Source organism: Echiichthys vipera (genome assembly GCF_963691815.1).
Source record: "Echiichthys vipera genome assembly, chromosome: 12".
Lineage (NCBI taxonomy): Eukaryota > Metazoa > Chordata > Actinopteri > Perciformes > Trachinidae > Echiichthys > Echiichthys vipera.
Genome location: NC_139837.1, coordinates 19449836 through 19472701, shown reverse-complemented (window position 1 = coordinate 19472701; position 22866 = coordinate 19449836). Strand labels below are relative to the sequence as shown.

The window sequence follows — 22866 nt, the reverse complement described above, 5'->3', positions numbered from 1 at the left end:
AATCCACAGGAATTCAGCAGAGTATTGAATATGTTTGGACTGATTTTGAGGAGGAACGTCACCACATACTGAGGTCTGAGGCTTGTCATGGGTGGCGGATGACAGTTTCCTCCAGTAGTCGTTCAGCAAGACAGCCTACCACACTCCATCGTCAAATATTTTGTGAGATATCTTTATGTCTGTAACATATGAATGAATGCTGTTGCTGTCAGTCATTAAAGCGTGATTGGGTAGACATGAAAGAATCTGAAATATAATCAAATTTTGTTGTGGGGGGTAAATAAAGGAATGAGATGGAAGCTCTTTGACCACTGTCGCCACCTTAACCACATCTAGAAGCTTTGAGGCCAACTCCCTTTGGGTGCTACACACACACACATGCATACACAGCAGTGGGTAATCCTACTTCGCCTTTTGTACTCACGCTTTCCTGTGAAAGCAGAGCTAATTTGTCTAAATATCTCACTAAACTCATATATAAACAAAGAAAATGCAGCCATTACTGGCACTTTTCTTCCCTTCTCCCCTCGTTTGCTCTTCGGCATGTTGCTGCTGCAGCGTCAATGCCCAATTTTTCTGCTCAAAACAGAAAAAAAGAAGAACATTGTCCAACATTTTGAAACACGACGTCCCTTCCTCAGGCCAGTTGATGACTGTCAAAGACACACACAATAGCCCCTGGGCCAAATGCCCTTTCTTTTTTCCACTAAGACAAATTTCCACACTGTATGACGCCAAATAGAACAACAGCACTTACTTGGAACTACCAAACTATTTAAAGAGGCCCGAGACTGCGCTTCTAATTCGCTCGGATGATGCAAGTTGAAGACATTTTCTCAGAATCACGGACAAGCTCGGCCAACGTCGCTACTCTGCTCTCCCTCTCTGTCTCTCCACCAACTCCCCTCTAAACTCACCAGCCAAGCGTCTTTCCTGTTTACCTACCTATGAAGGGAAGTAAAATGCCCACTCTGTATGTGCTCACTCTTCCTTATTTACACTGACCCATACAGGAGGGAGCCATTACGACCTTTCAGCCCTAATTCAATAAAAGTTCCGTTCTGCATTTAGAAAAATAAATGGCCCATGAGTGGAGGAATATTTTCTCCCCCGCTGCATTATGACAATAAACCGTTTTCTGTGTTGGGACATTGGGGGGGAGGGAGGCACCTGCTAGTTACTGGAAAAGACGCTGTGTACCACCAAAGCATGGTCTTGGATATTTATATCTTCAGGCCTTTATGGTTAGGAACAGTGAGCAAATAATAGGTGTAGCAAGGTCTTTCTTTTGCTTCCATGAGCAGAGAAGGTTGTAATCCGCTGGGTCAACACAGAGGGAAGCCTTGGGAACATCACAGAAAAGAAGAGGTCAATCTGTGTAACCTCAACACTACTGCAGCAGTCCACTTACATGATAACCTCAGAGAAAGTACTGAAAGTGAAATACGTGCATGCCTACAGATTCGAAAATTCACACATTTGACATTTTCACACATTTACTTTGAACCACCTGGAATATCAACTCTCATTCTGCTGAACTGGGTGTGTGTTGAGGGGCAAATGCATGTTTATTGCACATTATTTTGTGTGAGCTAGTATGCACAAAGGTGTGAACGCGAAGCCGTTTGACACATCTGCTGGCGTTGCATTGATGTATGTGACAGCAGCAGCTTGCTTTCCTTTCCCACAGCCTTGCGAGGCCCCCACCCCGGCACCTCGCTGCTTAGAACAACCTGACAACCCACGTACACGCAAACATGTACACATACAGACACGCACAACAACCCCATTCACCGTTAGAGCTAAAATAACACACTCAAAGCAGCTTATTGCTTTAATATGATCTCTCACCGGAGCCAAATAAGCCTTCTGTGCTCAACAAGGCCCAAGCAGCAGCAGCAGCACCACTGGGAAATCTACGAAGTCTGCAGGCAAGTAGCCAAAAAGGCCTGAAAAACAGCCATGCTCATATCAACCCCAACACGCCTAGAAGACAGTCAAACACACACACACACACACACACACACACACACACACACACACACACACACACACACAAAGAATGGAGGACAAAGGAGGGATGATTGCTCTCAATGTGCTATGGGTCTTTTTGTATTGTCATAGAATCCGGGTGCATTGGGCCTTATTTTGGCACCCCTTCATTCTCTTTGCCTGCCTCAACCTGCCTCGCTGTAGAGCTGTCCTTGTGTCTGCTTCTGTTTCACACACACTCACTCTCTCTCCCTCACACACACACACACACACACACACACACACACACACACACACACACACACACACACACACACACACACACACGCACACACACACACAAACACACACACACACATGCGCACACGCACACACACACACGCAAAGAGCTTTATCCCCTTATCAGAAAAGGAAGGCTGCGCTCTTTGCTCAAACAGTCTCATGTAGCAACTTCCGCTGTAAGCAGCTTGTTTTCAGACTTGTGAGGGGGATTTTCACGCTGCTGATGTCCCCAGAGAGACTGATGCATCTGACTGAGGGACCTGATGATCCCCCAGCACACAGCTCAGTGGTGAACTACTATAAGAGCATGCCAAAAAAACTATTACTGATCTCCTCCTGAAAGCTTAGATAGAAATAATGTCTCCACAAAAAAACACATGCCACTGTATTCAGTGCTGCATCAACACAACACATAGATTACGGTCCCAGGATATAAACAAGTTGTCTGTGCATTCAATCCATGGTAATGATATAGTCATAAAACTTAATGCATTCATACTGAAAGTGTTACGAGAGGGTTATGTAAATGAGTGTAATGTAGTGTAATGTCTGCATGTGGCTAGCATCAACTCATTTAGGCCCAGACGAGACAGCCACAATCACCAGCCATGGGTAAAACCCACATCCTTCAGGGTCAGCCTCAAAACAAGAACTTTGATTGGTCCTACTGTAAATACCCAACTGTGTGATTGGTGGCCTTAGGAAACACTGTGCCAAGCACCCTGCTGCAGAGATGCTTTTGTCACTGCCAGTAATAGAAAGAAAAAGGAAGTATAAGAGCGTGGCGGAAAAGAAGCAGGGTGGGAACGATAACGTTGGGGGTTCAGGTCTGCTTGCAAGGAGGAAGAGGAAGACAGGTGTACAAGTCTTTGCTCAACAGATGTTGAAACATCCCCAGTGTCTGTTGAGGGCAAACGGAAGTTTGCTCGCAGGCAAGTAGGCCTCGCTGCAACACATGTTCAACTGTCGCCCCACATTGCACTGTGGGGATTCAAAAGCGAGATAAAGAGGCTGCTCTTGCGTTCACATCTTTTCAACATTTGACTTTGAACACATAAAGCAAGGGCTTACCTAAGAGGGGAGCTAGATGCATTTTTTAAGTCGTGGTTCTACTGATTTGACTCATCAACTCAACAAAAAAGGTCATTCAAGCATGTTATAAGTTGCTATCACAGTCAGCTACTATGGCAATAGCCTTCATACTGGACTTAAATGCTTTTACACTGCCAAGACATTTTTGTATGTAATCCTATAGCATACTTACATAGCCTTTACAGTCCAGACATAGTTTTGAGTGTTAAGTGAGATACATTCACATACACTCCAAATCAATTCTAGTGTGTTATCAGGGGCCTATCAAGTCCATTTATACGTTGAATACAAATATTTACACTTCAAATATATTCAGTGCAGACTTGGGCTGGGGCCAAGGCACGTATTGCCCTTTGCCGTCCAGATACAGTTTCACTTTGCCCCTGAAAAAGCGCCCAGCCCTTTACTAAAAAGAGCTTGTGTTTAATGTGTCCCCCTTAGGACGGGAACATGTGTTTCTTTCTTTCAGAGGAACAGAGACAGAGAACGACAAAGAGAAAAAGAGGAGAAGTAGAGAAAAAGTTGGGGATGAAGGAAGAAAATGGGTTGCATTGGGTGATCATTCAGCTGCGGCGTCTGTGTTTAAGGCCTGGCTGTCACCATACTGAGCAAACACTGTCTCTGTGTTGAGCTCATACAGACTTTGTAGAGGCAAGGCTGGGCAAGACTCGGTGGAGTTTGCTGTTCATGTGGTCTGGTCTTAGAGCAGTCACGTGAAAAACAGCTTCACACTTTTCACCTCATTTACCTCACTTGAATCCATCAAGTTATTCTGCAGAGAAGATAAAACTGTATCAGGAAATAAAAATACACACATATACACACACACACACAAAACAAAGCGAGAGTGAGAACGGCACACCCATTTCTGCAAAAACACACCCATCGCCTTTCAGTACATCGTTAATGCCAGACATTTTATATCAAGCATTTTATTTGTTCTTCATAGACTTCCATAATGCTTTCAGATGATGTGACCGCTACTTTGAGAGGAGGCTAGTAAATCTACAACCTTTAGCATCCATTTCGGCACTGGGTGCTTATTGAGCGCTGCTGTTTAGGCCTCATGTGTGCATTGGCCCCCATCTCCCTGCTCTATCTTGTGGTTATGATATCATAGAGAGAAAAACAAGGGCATTCTCTCCTAAGTGCACCCTGACACATTAAATATTCATCCGACCACAGAAACCCCTCTGAAATGGGGCTGGTATGGAGAGCTGGCACCCCTCTGGCCCCCGGACCTGCAGAGTAGAAGTCAAATGTTGGCGGTCGGAGCAGACACACTGTGGCTACAGGCAGGGTCAACTAGCCAAAGAAAGAGAATTAACACAAGGTTTAACTGGAAGATACAAGTTGAGACTCTGGTGATATATTGCAGAGACTGTAACGATTTATATAGTTGGAGTAAAAAAAAATTCTAAAGTGTATACCGTGGCAAGAGTCACTGTGCAGGAAGAAATATGGAGGCAAAAAGTATAAAAGGAGGGCTGTCGTGTGATCCACTTCTTAAAATAACTTTCAGTACTGTGTACTTTTATCAAAAACAACCTATTAACTAAAAAATTCCCATATGCCCTAAATCCAGATGAAGTTTAAACTAAACCGCCATTTTTATTATGTAAAAGGAAAATAATTAATTCCCCTCTTATTCAGTAAAATTAAGCATGGCAAGCCTATTAACTAGAGTATGAAATCTTGTCTCAAAAGTGCCTTACAAAATGCACCCGGACACAGATTAATAGAAAGAAAGTCCCTAACAGAAATCAAACAAAGTGCCTTAAAGATGAGAGGAAGTATGTGAGGATGCTGCCCTCCTGGTGGTTTATTTTATAACTATCCAAGAGACAAAGACAGCGAGAGAAACAGAAAGGAAAAGAAAGTTTCGAGCAGCCCAGTTGATTAGTGGTGTTAACAGCAACTGCAGGCCCCTGAGTTAATAAGCTCCAGGCCCTCTCACAGCCCACTAAACCCCCTACTGGAAGCTCTGCACAGTGTGTCACCAAACCCAGTGTGTCCCTGCCAACTGGAACTGGGCCACAGGATCAAGTGTGTGTGTACGTGTGTGTTTGTGGGCAGCTGAATGATCACTTTCATCCCTAAAGAGCCAGCCAATTCATCGTAGACCACCATTGGCCGCAGAAAAACTGACCAATTATCTTTTTTTCCCCCTGCTGTCTGTCTTTTTTTTTCCAACCAGAGAGCAGTGGGATGTATCATTTCCCTGACCTCAGCCGTTTGAGGTGGTGTAAATCTCTTAATAACTACACAAGGACACATATAGGGGCTATATTTGGAGGGCTGCTTCCCCTGGCCGCCCCTGCTCTGGCCTGGAACAGACAGTAGCCACAGTGTCTATGTAGGTGATGGAGCCTGAACTTGGCGCTGTTTGTGTGTGTGTGTGTGTGTGTGCGTGTGTGTGTGTGTGTGAGAGTGTGTGTGTGTGTGTGTGTGTGTGTGTGTGTGTGTGTAGGAGAGAGAGAGAGAAAGAAAGAGTAAGAATGCAGGCCTTCATTCCTTCCATCACAGTTTAAAGAGAAGGCAGACTGGCCACATATGAGTGTTAATGTGAATAAAAAAGATATTACGAAGAGTGTGTCGCCGTGTGTCCACCCATGTTCCTGAGTAACGGCACGGAGCAAACTGGTGTCCCGGTGGGTGGAATCCCGTACACACACACACAGGCGCGTACTTTCCTTTGGCATCCGATGTCCTAACGCTCGGGAAAACAAACAGCTGGGGAGCAGCAACAGAATTGCTGTGTCTGCTTAGACAGATTAGTCATGACTGAGTCTTTCTCACACACAGTGCAACAGATCTGTTGATCAGTGGGTGCGAATAAAAAAGCAGGTCAATTCTGTGCTGTACTTTAACTTTGGACAGGAGGGATTTTGTGGTCAGTGGCCATTCAGACATTGTGTCTGCGCATCAAAGCGCGCCCCTGTACCCTTTGTGTATCTGTATACAAGTGTGTTGGGGGCTGTCAATGCTAGATATTTCTATATAGTTCATAAAGAGAGGATGGAGGGGAGGTGGTGGGCACAAACAAATGGACAGAGCGGTAAACGAGAGGAAACTTTACCCATGGGTCAGCCTCCGAGGGAAGATATATTGCCCATGGGTCAGTGGAGAGAAAGGACGGGCAAAATCCATATTGGTCCGTCTGCCTTGCCCCCTTTATATAGTGATAAAATATTCAAATCCAGCCATTACTTCACATTAGGCTACTCTGTAGAGATGCCAGGGAGAAAACCACAGAATGTATACATGCCGGTTCACACACAGTTTTGGTGCATTGATAGTTACATTAAAATCTCTTCCTCCCATTAGAGGCATAGCCCTCATCCGGACTCACGTCTGACATTTAAGGTGTGTTCACATGTAGAGCATGTGCACGTATGTGTGTGTGTGTGTGTGTGTGTGTGTGTGTGTGTGTGTGTGTGTGTGTGTGTGTGTGTGTGTGTGTGTGTGTGTGTGTGTGTGTACATGAGTGTACATGTGTGTACATGACTGCATACGTGTGTCTACATAAAAGGCATGTTCAGAGTTTTTTTTCTTACCATCTCCCTGAATGGGACATCAAAGTGATAAGGGCGCTAAGTGTGTTGGTTAGTTTTCCGGGACTGGACAAAAGAGATATGCTTCACTTATTCAGGGTTAATTCTCACATCCTGCTCACACACATACAGACACACACAGACACACACAGACACACACTGACACCTACAAAGGCTCTCTTTCTGTCTTTCGTTTTCTTTATCCGTAATGTTTGAGACTGATGACTATATGGTCTGGTAGCCTTGCCTGCTGGGTGTTTCCTTCTGACTAAGTGCTGTGTCAGTCAGTTAAACCTGAATGTGTGTGTGTGTGTGGGTGTGTGTGTGTGTGTGTGTGTGTGTGGGGGGGGGGGGGGGGGGGGTTATTGGGGGCAGATCTACTCCTTGTTTTTTTAAGATAAGTGTCAAGATATAGATCACTCAGCTTCAGCAGCTTGTAGAATTGCCTAATGCCACTATTCATAGTTTATTATTTCTTAGACTTTGGATTCAGGGAAAACAGCATTCCTCAAGCAATTATTTTCAACCACTTACACTATCGTTATCTGCAGATGACGCAGCAGCAGGTGCAGCTTGGGTAACACTTAGTGTCTAGCCGATGTATGTCAAGGTCTGCTAACATTCAAATAATATTTTTGTATTTGGAAGCTGAAAACATGGCGACAGCCCCAACCCCCCCCCCCCCCCCCCCCCTTTATGATTTCATCCTGTGTGAGTGTTTCTGAATCACAATGGAGGATATTGATGGTCTTCACAGTCCAAGTTCATTTAACAGCAATTTCAGTTCAGACAGGCAAAGAGGGTTTTTTTTGCCAGGACATGTCAACCTGCCTGGCTTCATTAAGACATTTGGGAGAAGGAATGTTTTTTCCAGTAGGACTCATGTTATTGTTTTTGCTATTTTTGTACAACTCTGGAAATATAAAGTGCCATCTTGTGCTATTTTCCTGGTTGTGTAGGTGGTAAATTGGCAAGTCCTTGATTTCTCTCTTACCCGTCCTCCTCATGTCGCTGTTTCAGGGCACAGAGTGAAGATAGAAGACCCCCAGAAGATGCAGTTCTCGGACAGGCTGTCAGAGATCGAGCGCTACCAGCGGTCTATGCGGATAGGCCCAGTGAACAATACTCCCCGTCCTATCCACCAAACCCACCTAAGCACCACACAAGGTGAGGACCACTGATACATACAATCACATCCAACCAACATCCCCATAACAACTGTAAAGTCAGCTCACATTAATCGTCATTACTAAGAAGTAAATTACTTCTTCAATAAAACAAACATATTTGGTTTAATTTGGCCGGAGGGTAAGTAATCCGTAATACAAACTGTTACACATCAACACAGTACATGCAATTCGTTCAGCATTAAACTAAGAGCCAAGAGTCCTTCATGTGCGTTTCCTCCAAGCGGGCTTTCAAGTTCTGTTCCGCTAATCTGGGAGCTGTTATATGTGTTGGCTGTCCGAGGGGAAGCTCATGTCAGTTCTGTCCCCAGATGCCCTGCGTTGGTGGGTCCGGGGGCCCCACAGCATGCAGGGTTGAGTCTGTGGCCAGGTGGCATGGCGGGTGCTGCCAACCGAGCTTGGCCTGGGTGCTGAAGCTGGCCTCCGCACACCGCACACTACAGCCTCAGGAATGTAACAGCCGCCCGCTACCTTGGCAATCACGTCACTCTCAGACTGGTCGAATGTGCGGGGGCGAGGGCTAAGACTCAGACTGAGGTGGTGCGATGGAGGGGAGGGGGGTTGTTTCATGCGTATGTGTGTGTGCTGTGGACAGCTGCGTGGGTGATGGTCGGGGTGAGGATGAGTGTTCGCTCCTCCGTCATATGTCAGAGCCTCTTTAACAGGATGCCATGTCTGAAAGCATATAGACTACACACACACACACACACACACACACACACACACACACACACACACACACACACACACACACACACACACACACACACACACACACACACACACACAATGCCCTCCTCTACCACCCACTCTCTAGTTCTCATGCTAGCTAATGAATCTCATTACCTTTGTATCAGCATGTTGCTTGTTTGGGAGCTCTGGGCAGTGTGTGGGTGGAACTCTATCAGTACGTATCACAGCCATACACCGGTGTTTGGCCTTGTGCTTGCCTTAGCCAGCGCTGAGTCGCCAGTATGGGCCTATCTTAACAGCTTACTGTGGAGAACATAGGGTATTTTGCCCAGCTTCCCCGTGTCCTTTAACTACTGCTGATATTGATTTTGTTCCCTCGTGCAGCCTGCACCAAAGAGAAAACATGTCGGCCATTTTAGAAACACCACTGACAGGTTACGCTGAAAATAAACACTGCGGAGCTTCAACACAATACAGCCACTGTGATGATAATTTTCTGATGGGTTAGGAGTTTGGCATGAGCTCTGTAGGTTGTCTGCCAATAAAAAGCCCCCTGCAGCTAAGCTTATGCTGGGAGCTTTGAGTTTCTGAGGGCGGACTTGAATACAGGACGGGGGGTGGGGGGAGGGGGGCTCTGGTCGCAGGGGGAGAGGTGTACAGGCTTGGTCCAGACAGCAGACGAAGAGAAGCTCTTTGCTCTGCTCTCGTCTGCCTCGCATGGGATTAGGGCAGGAATTAGAGCGTCATAGGCTTGTCAGGCTTCAAAGGGTTGCGATGTTGTAACACACACATGTACAGTACATACACGGGGAGCAGACACAACACATTAACATCAGTTGGAAGTGTCAGAGACGGTAAAGGCCTTGAGCTTCGCGTTACAGCTGCCAGTGACTGGCGGCCGTCTATAAGAAGTGTGTGTGTGTGTGTGTGTGTGTGTGTGTGTGTGTGTGTGTGTGTGTGTGTGTGTGTGTGTGTGTGTGTGTGTGTGTGTGTGTGTGTGTGTGTGTGTGTGTGTGTGTGTGTGTGTGTGTGTGTGTGTGTGTGTGAGTGAGACAGACGAGGGGAAGGGCTGTAAAAACCACACACCTTAATCTGTGGTATTACCATCATGACGGCATACCGCAGGGCAAGAGTGGTAAAATAATTAAATAACAGAGCAGAGGGCCCTTCTCCCTCCCGCCTCGTCTATCTATTGGAGAGTCTGGAGCGGCAGACTGGAAACCTATGTTGCGGCACACACAAGAGCGCTCCTGTTATGTGTAGGAATCATGCAGAGACAACAACACCGCAGTATTACAAGCGAAGCTCAAACAAAAATAGACTTGTTGTAATAAATCCCATTCAGAGACACAGGGAGGTGTTTACATATCAACACCACACACGTATCTCCTTTTGGCAGCCTTCCAGACACTGTTGTATTTTGCAGATACTTTAAATCCCGGGGTCTGTTTGTTTGAGAGTTGCAGGATGATAGATCGCCCATCAACACATTATAATTAAATGGATTCCTGTCTCACTGTTTCAAAAGATGTTTTCCATTATCCGGGGCTAGATCCTTGCGTTTCTCACCCGTGAAGACAGCTAAATAAGAAAATACAGTGTCATCTCCTCCTAAAGCCTCCTTGCTTCATATTGTTGTCTGAGCAATGAAATACTGTCTCAGTTTTCTTGTCAACAGGAGGTGTCTCCAGACATCTGCTCAATGCTTCCCTGGATACTTTAATCACACACACACGATTGCACCATAGGCACATTAAAAATCCACACGAACTGTGTTGCTAGTGTTGCAAGTTCTCCGCTGGTGCCCCAGACAGACAGGGTAATTAAGAGCTCATTACAGTGCATGCAGTGACAGGATTTCTGCACGCTGGAAGATGCTGCATTCACTGCTTGTTTTTGTTCTTCTGTGGCCACAGGTAAGCCTGCTAGACATGTGGAATGATTCTCAGCGAGGGCGGAGGGAGTGTGTGTGTGTGTGTGTGTGTGTGTGGTTGAAAATGCACGGTTCAACTAGTGCAGTCAAGCAAATCTGACACTGAGACAATCAAGTACTAAATTGTTATTCTGGTTTTCAAAACCTCAAGTGAGGTACATGTGTATACTATGTGTGTCTGTGGGTGGCACCTTTTTTTTCTTCCTCTGATACAGCATGGAGTTCGTCTGTTCACCTTTAACATCGAACTGTGACAGTGCATTTATGCAAGAAATACACAGTTCTTTCCACTCTTGAGAAAAGCAAACGAAAGATGGTGGATTCGATTTTCCCCAAAGTGGAAAACAGATTCCATTTTTACCTTGTTCTATTTTAAACACAGACAAAACTCAACAAGCCCCTGGCACAGCCTCTAACAGATAGCTCGAGACGAAAGCGGCTCTTTTAACTTAAATGTGTTTTAACAGTGAGGGAGGGGAAAAAAGAAATACAGCAGCAATTTAATCATCCAAAAGAAGAAAAAAACTCCTGGCACTTTTGAGGTGGTATCATTTAACATGTTATTTGTTCCAACACCTGTGTGTTCCTCTCTGTAGATGAATATCAGATCCTAGCATAACGTTACGCCATCAAGTCAAGTGCTCAATGCTTTGATGAGGGCCCAAAACTGAGTGTGTGTGCGTGTGTGTGTGTGTGTGTGTGTGTGTGTGTGTGTGTGTGTGTGTGTGTGTGTGTGTCTGTCTGTCTGTCTGAATGTTTGACCAACGTAATATAAAAAATGTCAGTAGAATCTTTTAGAAATAATAAATTACTATCATTTCATTTTTTGAAATATACTTTGCATTTATCCAGCAAGTTCTTTTTTTAAAAAAAAGAAGCAAACATTTTCTATAAACGACACTTCCACAAATGTTGGTACCTCTGGCTTCCTCTTGCACAACTGGCAAACATCTGCTGCAGCTGTGCTTTGGCCTTCTTGTCCAGTATGTTCAGGCTGTGGCCTCTGGACTGGACTTAACTTTGGAAAGTCCTGTTTGATGGAGGACCAGCCCAATGCAGCCGTGCCCCTCCCGCCTTGTCCACAGTGACCACACTGTTTACACCACATAAACAAGCTGGCCGGCCCCCCCAGGCTCGAGGCGGCACTCTGCTACTGCAGCGGGCGAGAGGCTCACACTAATTCACACATCCAGAATGACATGATCAGCCAATTAGAAGCAAGAGCGAGACAGGAAATTAGCACCGTCAGGTAGCTGTGGTGTGGACTTTAGAGTATAGCTGTCACACTAGTTGGGTTTCATGCTGATTTCTGCCAAACCCAAGCAGGAAGCTGGCCCTCTGAGGCCAATACAACCAAAACGAGCAGGAATCTGGACCAGTATTTAAGACACTCTGTTTTACTTCTGCACTCCACTATTTACATAATATGTCAATGGCCGCCACGGAGTTTATTTGTTATGGTGCCTGAAAGCTTCACTTGTGGTTACTTTCTTTTTGTGACCCTGAGATGAATAATTCAAACTGAAAATGTTTTTGTTCTTCAACAAAAAAAAAAGAATCTTTTGAAGCCGCCTCCTTAGTGGAAAAAAAAGAAAGAAAAAGAGAAGTGAGAGCAAGTTGTTTTTTACCAGACTCAACTGTTTGTGTAAGTTATAATTTCACATCAGAGACAGGCTGAGTTTTACATTTCAGCAATTACAGAAACTACATATGTGCCATGAACAGTCTCTATTGAGTCTGGGGAGAGGGGAAGGGCGGGAGGACGAGGAGCTCTCAAAGAGAACATAGGATTTTTCAGCCCATGTGTTTGTTTTTGCTCACGTTATAAGTGAGGGCTCAAAAGACATATCAAATGTCCCACATAGCTGAGCCAAGGCCGTGTTCCTCCCCTCTCTAACACGCTCTCTTTCTCTCTCCTTCCCTCGCTGGCGTCTTTCTTTCTCTCTTGCTTGCTCTCTCACATTCTCTCCCCGTTGCGACGCCTAAGGCCTAAGCGAAACAGGAAGCCAGCACAAGGACCGGCATTCACTGTGTCTCAATGACACGCTTCATTACGGCAGGCGCATTACATGTCTCAGAGGCGTTGCTGGATCCGGAGTCACGAGGATGGACGCCATTTTGGCTCAAACATCTTCTCAGCCAGTCCTTTCATCTACACATGCACTTCAAAAGCAGTGCATGTGTTTATTTGTGTCCTCCCCAAAACTACACTGGCACCACCCCAAAGCTACTTATTAGTGACGCAGTCGCCGCTTCTTCCCATTACCGCCCCTGCCCTCCCCACTCCTAAACTCCGCCCAGGGGGTTGGTCCTCTTATTAACAGGGGTAATCTGTGCCTCTGGTATTGACGTTGTCTGCTGGCCAATCAAAATATTTGAAGGAAATGTTTATTTTCTTGAGCGAATCGCACCAGCTGCTTGCAAGCCTTTCTGAATAAGGCCATTTATGTGTAAGAATTTGCCATTGTGAGGTATAGTGCAGGACCTCGCAGTGACTGAGTGCTGATTTGGGCCTTTGCAAAGGAAGTGGAGGAGCTCCAGGGGAAGCACAGATCTTACACATGCCGAGCCCAGTGCGGCTATAGGTGAACAGCCCAGCGTTACACCCCCCTCTCTGCTTCTGGCATCTTTCTCCATCCTAATTGCCACTACAGGAGGTTAGGAGTTTACTATATTGCGGTATCTCAACAGGGAAGGGCAAAGTCATAGTCTTACCACATGGCTGACAGCTGTTGTCATTAAAAGCAGAGCACCATGAGAAAAAGAACGTTGCATAATATTTAGGTTTCTGTCTTTAATATATATACATTTGAGGAAAAGGCCATTTTTAATATGTTCAGAGACTTGAAGACTAAACTTGAGAGGGCCCATGTCCACAGAGCTCCGTGCATGTTGTCTTGTAACAACTGCACAGTCTCAGACCGAGAGCAAACAGCTCCCGTTTGTGTAAGCCCTCTGCGGTGTGGCCCTTGAGTGTGAAGCAGGGTCCCACGCGTTGGGCCAGTAGGTCCTCAACCCTCCTCCTTCACTTCCTGACAGCTTGTCTGGACAGGCTAGCGAGTGTCCTGCGCTTCACAGGTCTCCGCTGCCCCTCCGGTGTCTCGCCTGAAAGACCCAAAAATATCTCCAATGCACCCCTCAAGCATGTTTTTCCAAGCCTGCTCTCACTCTGGTGAGAAAACCGCCCCTCCTCTTCCCAGTCTTCACTGCTCAGTCAGCAGAGGCCAACCTGTGACAGGAAGACACATCTCCAAACCGCCAGATGTCAAGACAGTTTTGACAAGTCTGTCATGAAGGGTTTTTTGGATCGTGCTTTAAATTTTGTACAGCGCACTCAGTGACTTCCTCACCCTGCACACATATACAACCCACACATTTCCCTGCATTCCACAAAATACTCAAAGTTTGGATTCCTGCACAAAGATTTCCTTCACTGACTTATTTCTAATAAGCAAATCATAGTGCTCACGTATTCTCCATATTGTGTGTTACACCAGCCCTGTGGCAGGAGCAGATGGACACCCCCGCTCTGAAGACGTGCAAAGTGGAGGAAGACCTGAGACCATGGCCAGGTGAGACATTTTGATGCCCTTCTCCCTAACTATGGCGTAGATGTCTGTGTTACTTGGATTTAGCAAATTAAAGCCTTTCTTTAAAGTTGTAATCCGTAAGAATTAAGATACGTTTTGTCTAGTGGCCACTTTGGCAGTAAGATGTAACTGCAGGTGCGCCTCTGGGACCTCATCTCCCAGCGTGCCTTTGGAAACCGAACAGTGTCGACTGTGTGTCGTCAGTAGATTGGCAGCTCTCACCTGCACGATGCGGCATGAAGCCTTAACATGCTCCACACTGATAGGAGGTCTGAAGAGAGAAGGGGAACGACGTCAAAAGCGCCACTAACTGTGCACCGTATTTGATTTTGGTGCAGCAAAGTCGCCACAGACACTGAGATTGTATTTCTTGGCAAAGCAGCAAATACAAGCGCTTTCATAAGTGGCTCATATGATCAATCACCATATTTTAATCCACTCTTCAATAGATAGGAACTTAACAGGCAATTAAGTAGATGAAACTCTTACGGAACCACAGCTTTAAACTTTCCCAGTTTTACCACAAAAAAACCGAGCATACTTGCATGACTGTGCCTTTGTGTGCTCAATGACAAAATTGCTTTGAATGCTGTTTGGTAGTCGATAGGACAATCAAAAAGCAGCATGAGGCATCAGGTCACTAGTAGGTCTTAATTACTAGGTGTGAGCGAACAGGCTGGAAAAAGACAAAAGAGGTAATTGAAGCATCATGGACTGCCAAAGAGTGTTCACACCTTTCAAATGGTATGTCTTTGAGAACATCAAACTGAAGACTTTACAACTAATTTATTTCAATTAGACACTTCTACAGCCTTTCAAATTGAATCAACCAGTACTGAAGAGGAAAAGCGGGCATAACACAGGGTGCGCCATTCGTTGTGACAATTTTGGATTCTGCTTCATTTTGCCCGTAGGGCTCGTACTACACCCCAGAACATTCCTTGAACGCCACCACCCTGCCTGCCTTCTTCTACTTCTTCCTAATTCCTTCCCTCTTTCTTTTATTTGTTTCTTGGCGATTTGGAGCTTTGCTGCTGTCTAACAGCCCCCTCAGTCTCCTATCTGTCCCCTACCCAGAAACCACCACAACACACCACACCAGACATGCTGAGTCATCCACTTACACTGTGCTGAGGACACACATTCAGACAGAGGAAAGAAAGAAAAGACTTCAGATTTGGCTCACTGATCTCACTCTCTTTTTCTACAGTTAAAGCAGAAATAACAATGCCTGAAGCAGAGTATTGAGACTGGGGAATTACATATTTACATGTGTTACTGCTTGTGAAAGGCTTTTTCTGGCCAGAGATTCACTGTGCGGCAAGACATTCACGATGGTTTGAAAAAAGCAATTGACAGCGATGGTTAATAGAAGCATATGTTTGAGGCATTACAGGCTCGTCTGTCAGACCGTAAAGAAAGGGATGTTAAGAAAGTGTAATAAATGATGATGCTACTTGTATTCAAATACCTGTATCCTTAAAATAACAGTATTCATCGTCTAGGGTCAGCAAAGCACACATCACATGAGTGGCCTTATAGGAAGTATCACATCTCTCACAGATAAGGATTTACTTAACAAAAATATTTATCATGCCACCTTGTTTGTTGATGCATTAGGAAAATATCAGGTTTTTTGTAATCACAAACCTCCTTTACCCTTGCTTTTATTGCATGTCACAAGTTGGCGACATGCAAAATCCTCTGTGCACACAGGGTAAAGTGCCCAACATGGATGAGGCTTTTGGGCTGTTGACCATGGTGCCACAGTACAGAGGTGATTATCATTTGCATTCAACATGACGCTCCGGCCCCAAAGCCTTGGTGCTTAAAAAAACACCTGGAGATCATTTGTGTTCATTTGGATCTCCTATTCGTCAGCAGCTCTGCCTTGGCACCGTGTTGCCTGTCATCATCACCTTGTCATCAGCAATAATTGCTTGTCCTCATAACACCCACTGTTCAAACCACCCAAACCAGTAAATAAATCAAACAGAAGCATCTTCTTCTGAAAGGAGTTGCAGAGAAAGAGTTTTCCAAAAGCCTTCTCTCTCTCTCCCTCCTTCTCTCTCTCTCTCTCTCTCTCTCTCTCTCTCTCTCTCTCTCTCTCTCTCTCTCTCTCTCTCTCTCTCTCTCTCTCTCTCTCTCTCTCTCTCTCTCTCTCTCTCTCTCTCTCTCTTTTGTTTCTTCCCTCCACTTATTTGCCTGAGACACCATTCCCTGGGCCTGGCCGTCACAGTTTGCATCAAGCTTGAGTAAACATTTCACAGGTGAGCGCCTGTATTTGCATCTCCCCATCGCCAGGTCCACCACATGCGGACACACACCCATACACACACATAACAACGCGCACAATTACACACACAGACATGACCATCTCAAACTTGCCCTTATGTTAACAACCAAAATCAGTTTCTCCCATACGCAAATGAGGCAAACCTCCAGTCATATCTGGGTTACACGCTTGACTGTGGACTAGTGGACTTCTTGAGCAAGGCAAAAAGGAGGAGGATGACTCCACCTTGGTGTTGCAGAATTAAATAAGTTTGTGGTGCTATGCTTCAGAGCTAGAGGAGGAAAGAGAGTGCTGGAACACTATGTTCTCTATAAAAGCCCTGATTCCCAGCTTGGTAGACTGGGAACATCACAGACAGTAGACTGTGCCAGCTAGCCCTCTGGGGTCCATCCCCTCTCCTGTCCCTGCAATTTAGTCAACACGTTTCAGATGAGCCTAATGGAGATCATGTGTGGTTTTGGGCCGCAGAGGTTACAGGCAGCTACTACCAGGCTCAGTTAGGAAGACCCTCTCTGCCAAAGATACACCACTACTACCACAGCCACAACAGCGAAGCCTGTACTTATACTGGGTGGGGGAGGGTGGGGACGCAGTAAGGTATGCAACATGGTTTAGAAAGAGAAAAAGCAGACTGCAAAACTTTGCTTCTCAATTACAAAACAGTTTGTTCGGCCCAGAGGGAGCTACTGTACTGTAGAGAGTTTAAGGTGGTGGCAGGCTCTTCCTGGATCAGAGCCAAGTGCTTGATACTGCACAAGCCCATTAAGGTGTTGTGATAAGTGTCCAGTCCAGTTTCCCCTGACAGAACACAGGAGTCGTTCCCCACCGCAGTTTAGCCAACACGTTTCCACTGACTCCAATTAAATGGAGATCATGTGCGGGGTGGGCCACAGCAGCCAGAGCCATCAAGTCCCCACGCCACACATCCCCTCCCCAGCTTTGCCCTGATGCTTAAATTTAGCGAAGAATGAGAGAGATGAAATTAGAGAGAGAGAGAGAGAGAGAGAGAGAGAGAGAGAGAGAGAGAGAGAGAGAGAGAGAGAGAGAGAGAGAGAGAGAGCAAAGGCTTTTGGGAGTCCGGTAGGATTTAGTGGGCCGACTCCACTTCACCCGAATCAACAGCAGCTGAAGGCTCGGATTTTCCTCGCGTGAAATCAGATATGGAGCCTGACTCCGGTGCCTGGTAGACTCTGGAAAAAGAAACAGCCCCCCTCCCCCCCACCAAACTCCCTCATCCCAAAAATAAGAGGAAATTCAACTGCAGAAATGTGTTGTTGAAAAAAAAAAAAAGAGAGTATAGCTGGGGCCATGGAAATAGCAAAGGAACAGATTTTTTTTTTTGCAGCTGAAAATGGACCCAGTTCTCCAGACATAGGGAAAAGACATTTCAACAAGACCATGGCACGCAAGTTTGGCATTCTCCCCCCTCAGGGCTATGGCGTGCAAGCGCTTGCTATTTCACAAATACAAGCTCTCTTTTCTCTGCCATCCAAATCCACATTTTACACTTGCAGTCATGTGGGTGCATCGGACCCTTGAAAGCAACATGCAGATGCGCAAATAACCATCGGCGAAGGTGTCTGCGAGTGTATGAGTGTGTGTAGAAGCAGCAGGTGTGAAAGGAGCGTGCGTATGTTGACATCAGGAATGAGGAACTCATTGTGGCATAGGACCAGGTTAAGGGCGTTTACAGTTCCAGTATTTCTGGCCGTTGGGTACCGTACACTCTTCCAAAAATATCCAAGTGTCATGAGTACAAAGAGACAACACGCCTAACTTGTCAGGCAAGACTTCATTTTTCACACCTCTAACATATTTTTCCTCTAAATGATAACAGTTTGTGATAGCGACAGGAAAAACTACTCACTGAACAGTAGGGAAGGTAAATACAATGGATGTCTCACATAATACTTTCTTACTTACATAATACAGAAGAAATATGGAACATAATTGTCCCTGCGCCAGGGTCCAAACCCAAACACTACAGTAGGTGGCAGCAGGCACTGTTCAGAAGTCCTACACAACTGCAGGACTGTGAATGGGTTCATATCCCGAAACTCAGGATGTAAGATCAGCCAGTAATACTCCTTGGTTCAATAAGAGGGGCAATATGGTGTTTGAGTTAAGGAACTAAGTTGGTGACAGTAGCTAGACCCCAAGTCTCAGAGAAGCAAACTGCCAAGTCAAAACCCCAGAGCGATATTTCTTTCCCCCCCCCTTTGTCAGCTGAGAAAAAGAAAGTGTGCAGTGAAATCAAAGTCTTACAGCTGGGTTCACAGAGCTCTGTTCCCTGTGAGATTACACTTAGCAGTTAACTCTGACAGGTCCTGGACTGTGATACACATTAGCTTGAGGATATTAACATTAAAACACACCTCTTTCCTTATTCCTTCTCTGTCTGTCTCCGGTTGTGACTGTCTCCCTCTAACTATGATTTATGAGTTGCACAACAGCGCAACAAGTCGTCGCTGTTTATACAAAGCACCCCTCAGCACTGACAATGCCTCTTTTCATTGCTCTGAGAAAGACAGAATAGTGTGTGTTACTCTCCTTTTGAAGAAGTGGTAGGAGGGGGCCTTTTTCATAACTTCAGTCTTGTGCACGGGGCTGTGGGATGATGTGCTGTCAGTGCTTGATGACTGTTATTAAGCAAAAAAATGTCTCAGTTCATTACTTTGAGCAAACATTTCCATGGACAGACATATCACAGGAAATCTGAGCTCAGAATTGGGGGTTTGGCGAGGTTTGCTGTTCTGGAGATAGGGGTGTTTTTGGGTTGTTCGTTTTTTTTTTAGAATAATAGAAAATGAGAAATCTCTGAGCCCCTTGTTTCAAAATCACAGTCTTGTTTATTATTTCCAACCTTTTGTTTCTTTGTTTCTGCTAACAGGGTCTACAGATCTCTTCAACCAGAGGACCACCTTCCCGTCTCTGTCGCCACTGACTGACCCTCGCTTCTCAGACCCCCGCATGCACTACCCCGGGGCCTTCCCCTACTCCACAAACACCTCCAGCACCGGCATCAGCGGCCTCAGCATGTCAGCCTCTTCTAGATACCACACCTATCTGCCGCCACCCTACTCAAACAACCAAAGTCAGAACTTCCAGTCCAACTCCTACCTGTATTATGGCACAGGCTCTGGATCCTATCAGTTCTCCATGGTGGCGCCGGGGAACACCGGGGGCGAGCGCTCCCCAACTCGCCTGCTGTCCTGCTCGGGGGCCACAGGCGCCGGAGGGACCAACAGCCTGATGAACCCGGGCCTGAACAACCAGAGCGAGGGTGTAGAGGCCGACGGCAGCCACAGCAACTCTCCCACCGCCATGAGCGCCTCAGGCCGTTTGGATGAGTCCGTCTGGAGGCCTTACTGACTGACATCACTGACAGCTTAGATAATCAGAGGGGTGCAGGAGAAGTGAGAGAGGGAAAGTGAAGATGATGATGAACAAAGAAGAACACTGAAAGAAAAAAAAGGATATTCTGCATGTTTGTCTTTTATTCCTCCGGCACTTGCTTTAAAAAGACTGTCTCTGTTTTACCAACTCTCTCAAGACTTCCATGTAGTTTGTACATTTTGAGTAAACTCCTGCACTGTTCTAAAACATGTACTCTTAAAAAAAGGACTACAGAAGCCATAGAAGTTGAGAAGATGTTCAGCTGAAACTGTAAATAGACGTGAGGGTACAACCAGAGAAGCCATAGTAACGTATCAGGATCATTTGTCTGCCGTAAACATGAAAGACAAAAGAACAAAAGACAATGAACGTATGATCAATCTGAACAGCTGACGAACTGAACAACCACAGCAGACATTCATCAAACAAACAGTCGGACTGGATGTTTGACTATGACATCCTTCCAAAGCATGGCTGCACTGCTGTAGCAATCATCCATTTTAAGCTTTAAATTTCTGTAAAAGTTGAACGTTGCGAAAATATTGTATCAGTTTGTGAAAAACCTCTTCATTCGCATCCAGGGCTATTTCCTGTGCTCCCAGTACGTATGCAGTACCTTATTGCCTAATTTATTATCCAAATGGACACATTAGCCTCCGGTGCCACGATATGCAGAGGATGTTTCGACACAAATCGCAGCATCTTTGAGAGAAGAACATTTTAGGACTCACGTATAAGAAATGAATTCTCCTCTGCTGTGTCTTCAGTGTATCGAGTTTCAACAGGACAACAGCTGATATTTTGAGGAATGTAAAAGACTAACGCAGAGGGGTGTTTATTGGTTTCTTTTTCTGCAGGAATATTTAAATCCTGTTGAGTCCACGTTTTCCTTACATTTCTTATTCAAGCCTTTTCCTGAAAAAAAAAAGTCCTAGTCTGGTATTTTTTTAACTGGATGACACAGTTTACTTTTGATATTTATTTGAGCCAAATTGTGAGGAAATGTGCGCATATACCCAAAAATCCTTAAGCATTTCTCTCTACCTTTCCTTTTATATATATACAGTATATACGCCTTATTTTGTTGTTAAGTATAAATTTGGAATTTGTGTAATATATTGCTACTAAATTATAAAAAAAACAAAACCTTTAATGTAATTATTTTGTCCTTCAATGTAGCTTTGATGCACTAAAAACCTTTATTCCTTATGAACCACGCCCAACAGATTCTGTTAGTGAGATGGTGTATCTAGAGCCGTAATCCTTTAAACAATTTCCAAATTGCCTTCCTGCGCTAAATAAGCCATTCGCTTAATTTTTGCACTATGTTTGAATTTACATTTCTCTTTTTTTTTTTTGGTTGTGTATTTACAAATATCTTAAACTCTGCCGAATTAAATAATAAATATTCCTTCACGTGTATTTGCTGAACACACTTAAAGTGTCCTTTTAACAAACCCTCTGCCCAGTAATTCATGATGTCATGATTCGACACACACACACATTCCTGCGCCACAGGTGTGTGTGCACATTCCCCCTGTCTGGAGGGCCTTTCCCCTGCAGTTACACATGTGATCTCTCTATCCCTGGGATAGGAAGAGTGTGAGGATGAAGGGATAGAAGGAGGAGGTGGGGTCAGAGAGGTATCTTCTTACCAACACCAAGGGCAGTTATGCAAAAAAAGAAAAAAAATCCCCTTGTTGTGCACAGGTCCCTTTGTTCTGTATAATCAGTGAGTGCTTTGAAGCCTTTATGGCCCCGATTCTGTCGTTTCTGGTCTAATTTACTGATCATCGGTGCCAGGGGCTCACGGCTCTGCCAATAATTCACATGCCTGCACAGATCATCTGAGTATGAGCTGTGTAAAGGGATTTACAGAAGGTATTAGATGTCTAATATCTACTAGAAAATTCTTCCACAGAAGAGTCCATGACTCTGATGAATTTAGTTTCATTTAGTATTTAGTTGCCACAAAATTGAGATTTTCAAAGTGAATCCAAAAAGGCTTGTATTTGCAGCTCAGGTAAAATGAATAAGTTATGCAAAGTGTTTTGTAGATCTCGTACAAAGACCCACTGCCTTATTCCTCTTTTTTTTAACAATCAGTAACAATGTCTCATTCCTATCTCCCTTTGATTTAGAGGAAAAGCATGTTTCCAATTCCCTGCTCTATCCTCCGGAGCCTTTATTCGGTAGAGGACCTTACTTTATTATGGGCAAAAAAAATCATGCAGCTAGAGAAACCACATGTGTACTTATATTTGTGTGGTTCCTTCAAAGAAAACAAACCAAAGATCTCCACAATTGCCTCTAATTCTGTCAGGGTGATTGGAAATGATGTCTTGATTGATCTTTAATATCATTCTTTATGCAAAACTAGGAAGCCAAAATGTACAAGTGAGTTGCATTTTATTGTATATTGGATTAAAGAGCACAATGTTACTTTTTTCTTCTTTTTTTTTTTACAAGATGCCCCTTTTCCTTTCCATATACCAAAATGTTAATTCATCTTTCATTTCTCTTTATGCTCAAAGCATGTACATCTGAAACTGATATGTTAATTTAAGAATTTCATCTCTATGTATGTAATGATATCGTTAATGCTTCCATATTGAGTGCTTGTAAAGTTTGCGGATAATGTAGTTTTTAATCATTTTAATTAAAAAACATGTGTCTCACTTCCGTCTCTGCGTATTCTGTTTCTTTCATAAAAATGATTTGTTTTAAAAACGTAATTAAAAAGAAACTCCAGGAGAGGGTTATGACAACACATCATTTTTCTTTCAGATTAAAAAGGGACCACCTGCCCTCTTGAGAAAATCACACCCATGTTAGAATGGGTTTAGTATTT

The 22866-nt window shown here is 44.7% G+C and overlaps 1 protein-coding gene across 1 annotated transcript in view; it reads left to right on the top strand.

The window, feature by feature from the left end:
* The window catches only part of runx3 (RUNX family transcription factor 3), a 51375-nt gene extending 28729 nt beyond the window's left edge, over nt 1-22646 (top strand). The window contains exons 6-8 of the mRNA XM_083924198.1: nt 7941-8087; nt 14231-14305; nt 19510-22646. Of these exons, the coding sequence (XP_083780324.1) occupies nt 7941-8087; nt 14231-14305; nt 19510-19991 (704 nt within the window). The 3' untranslated portion in view covers nt 19992-22646. The remainder of the gene's footprint in view (nt 1-7940; nt 8088-14230; nt 14306-19509) is intronic.
* The last annotated feature ends 220 nt before the right edge of the window (nt 22647-22866 follow it).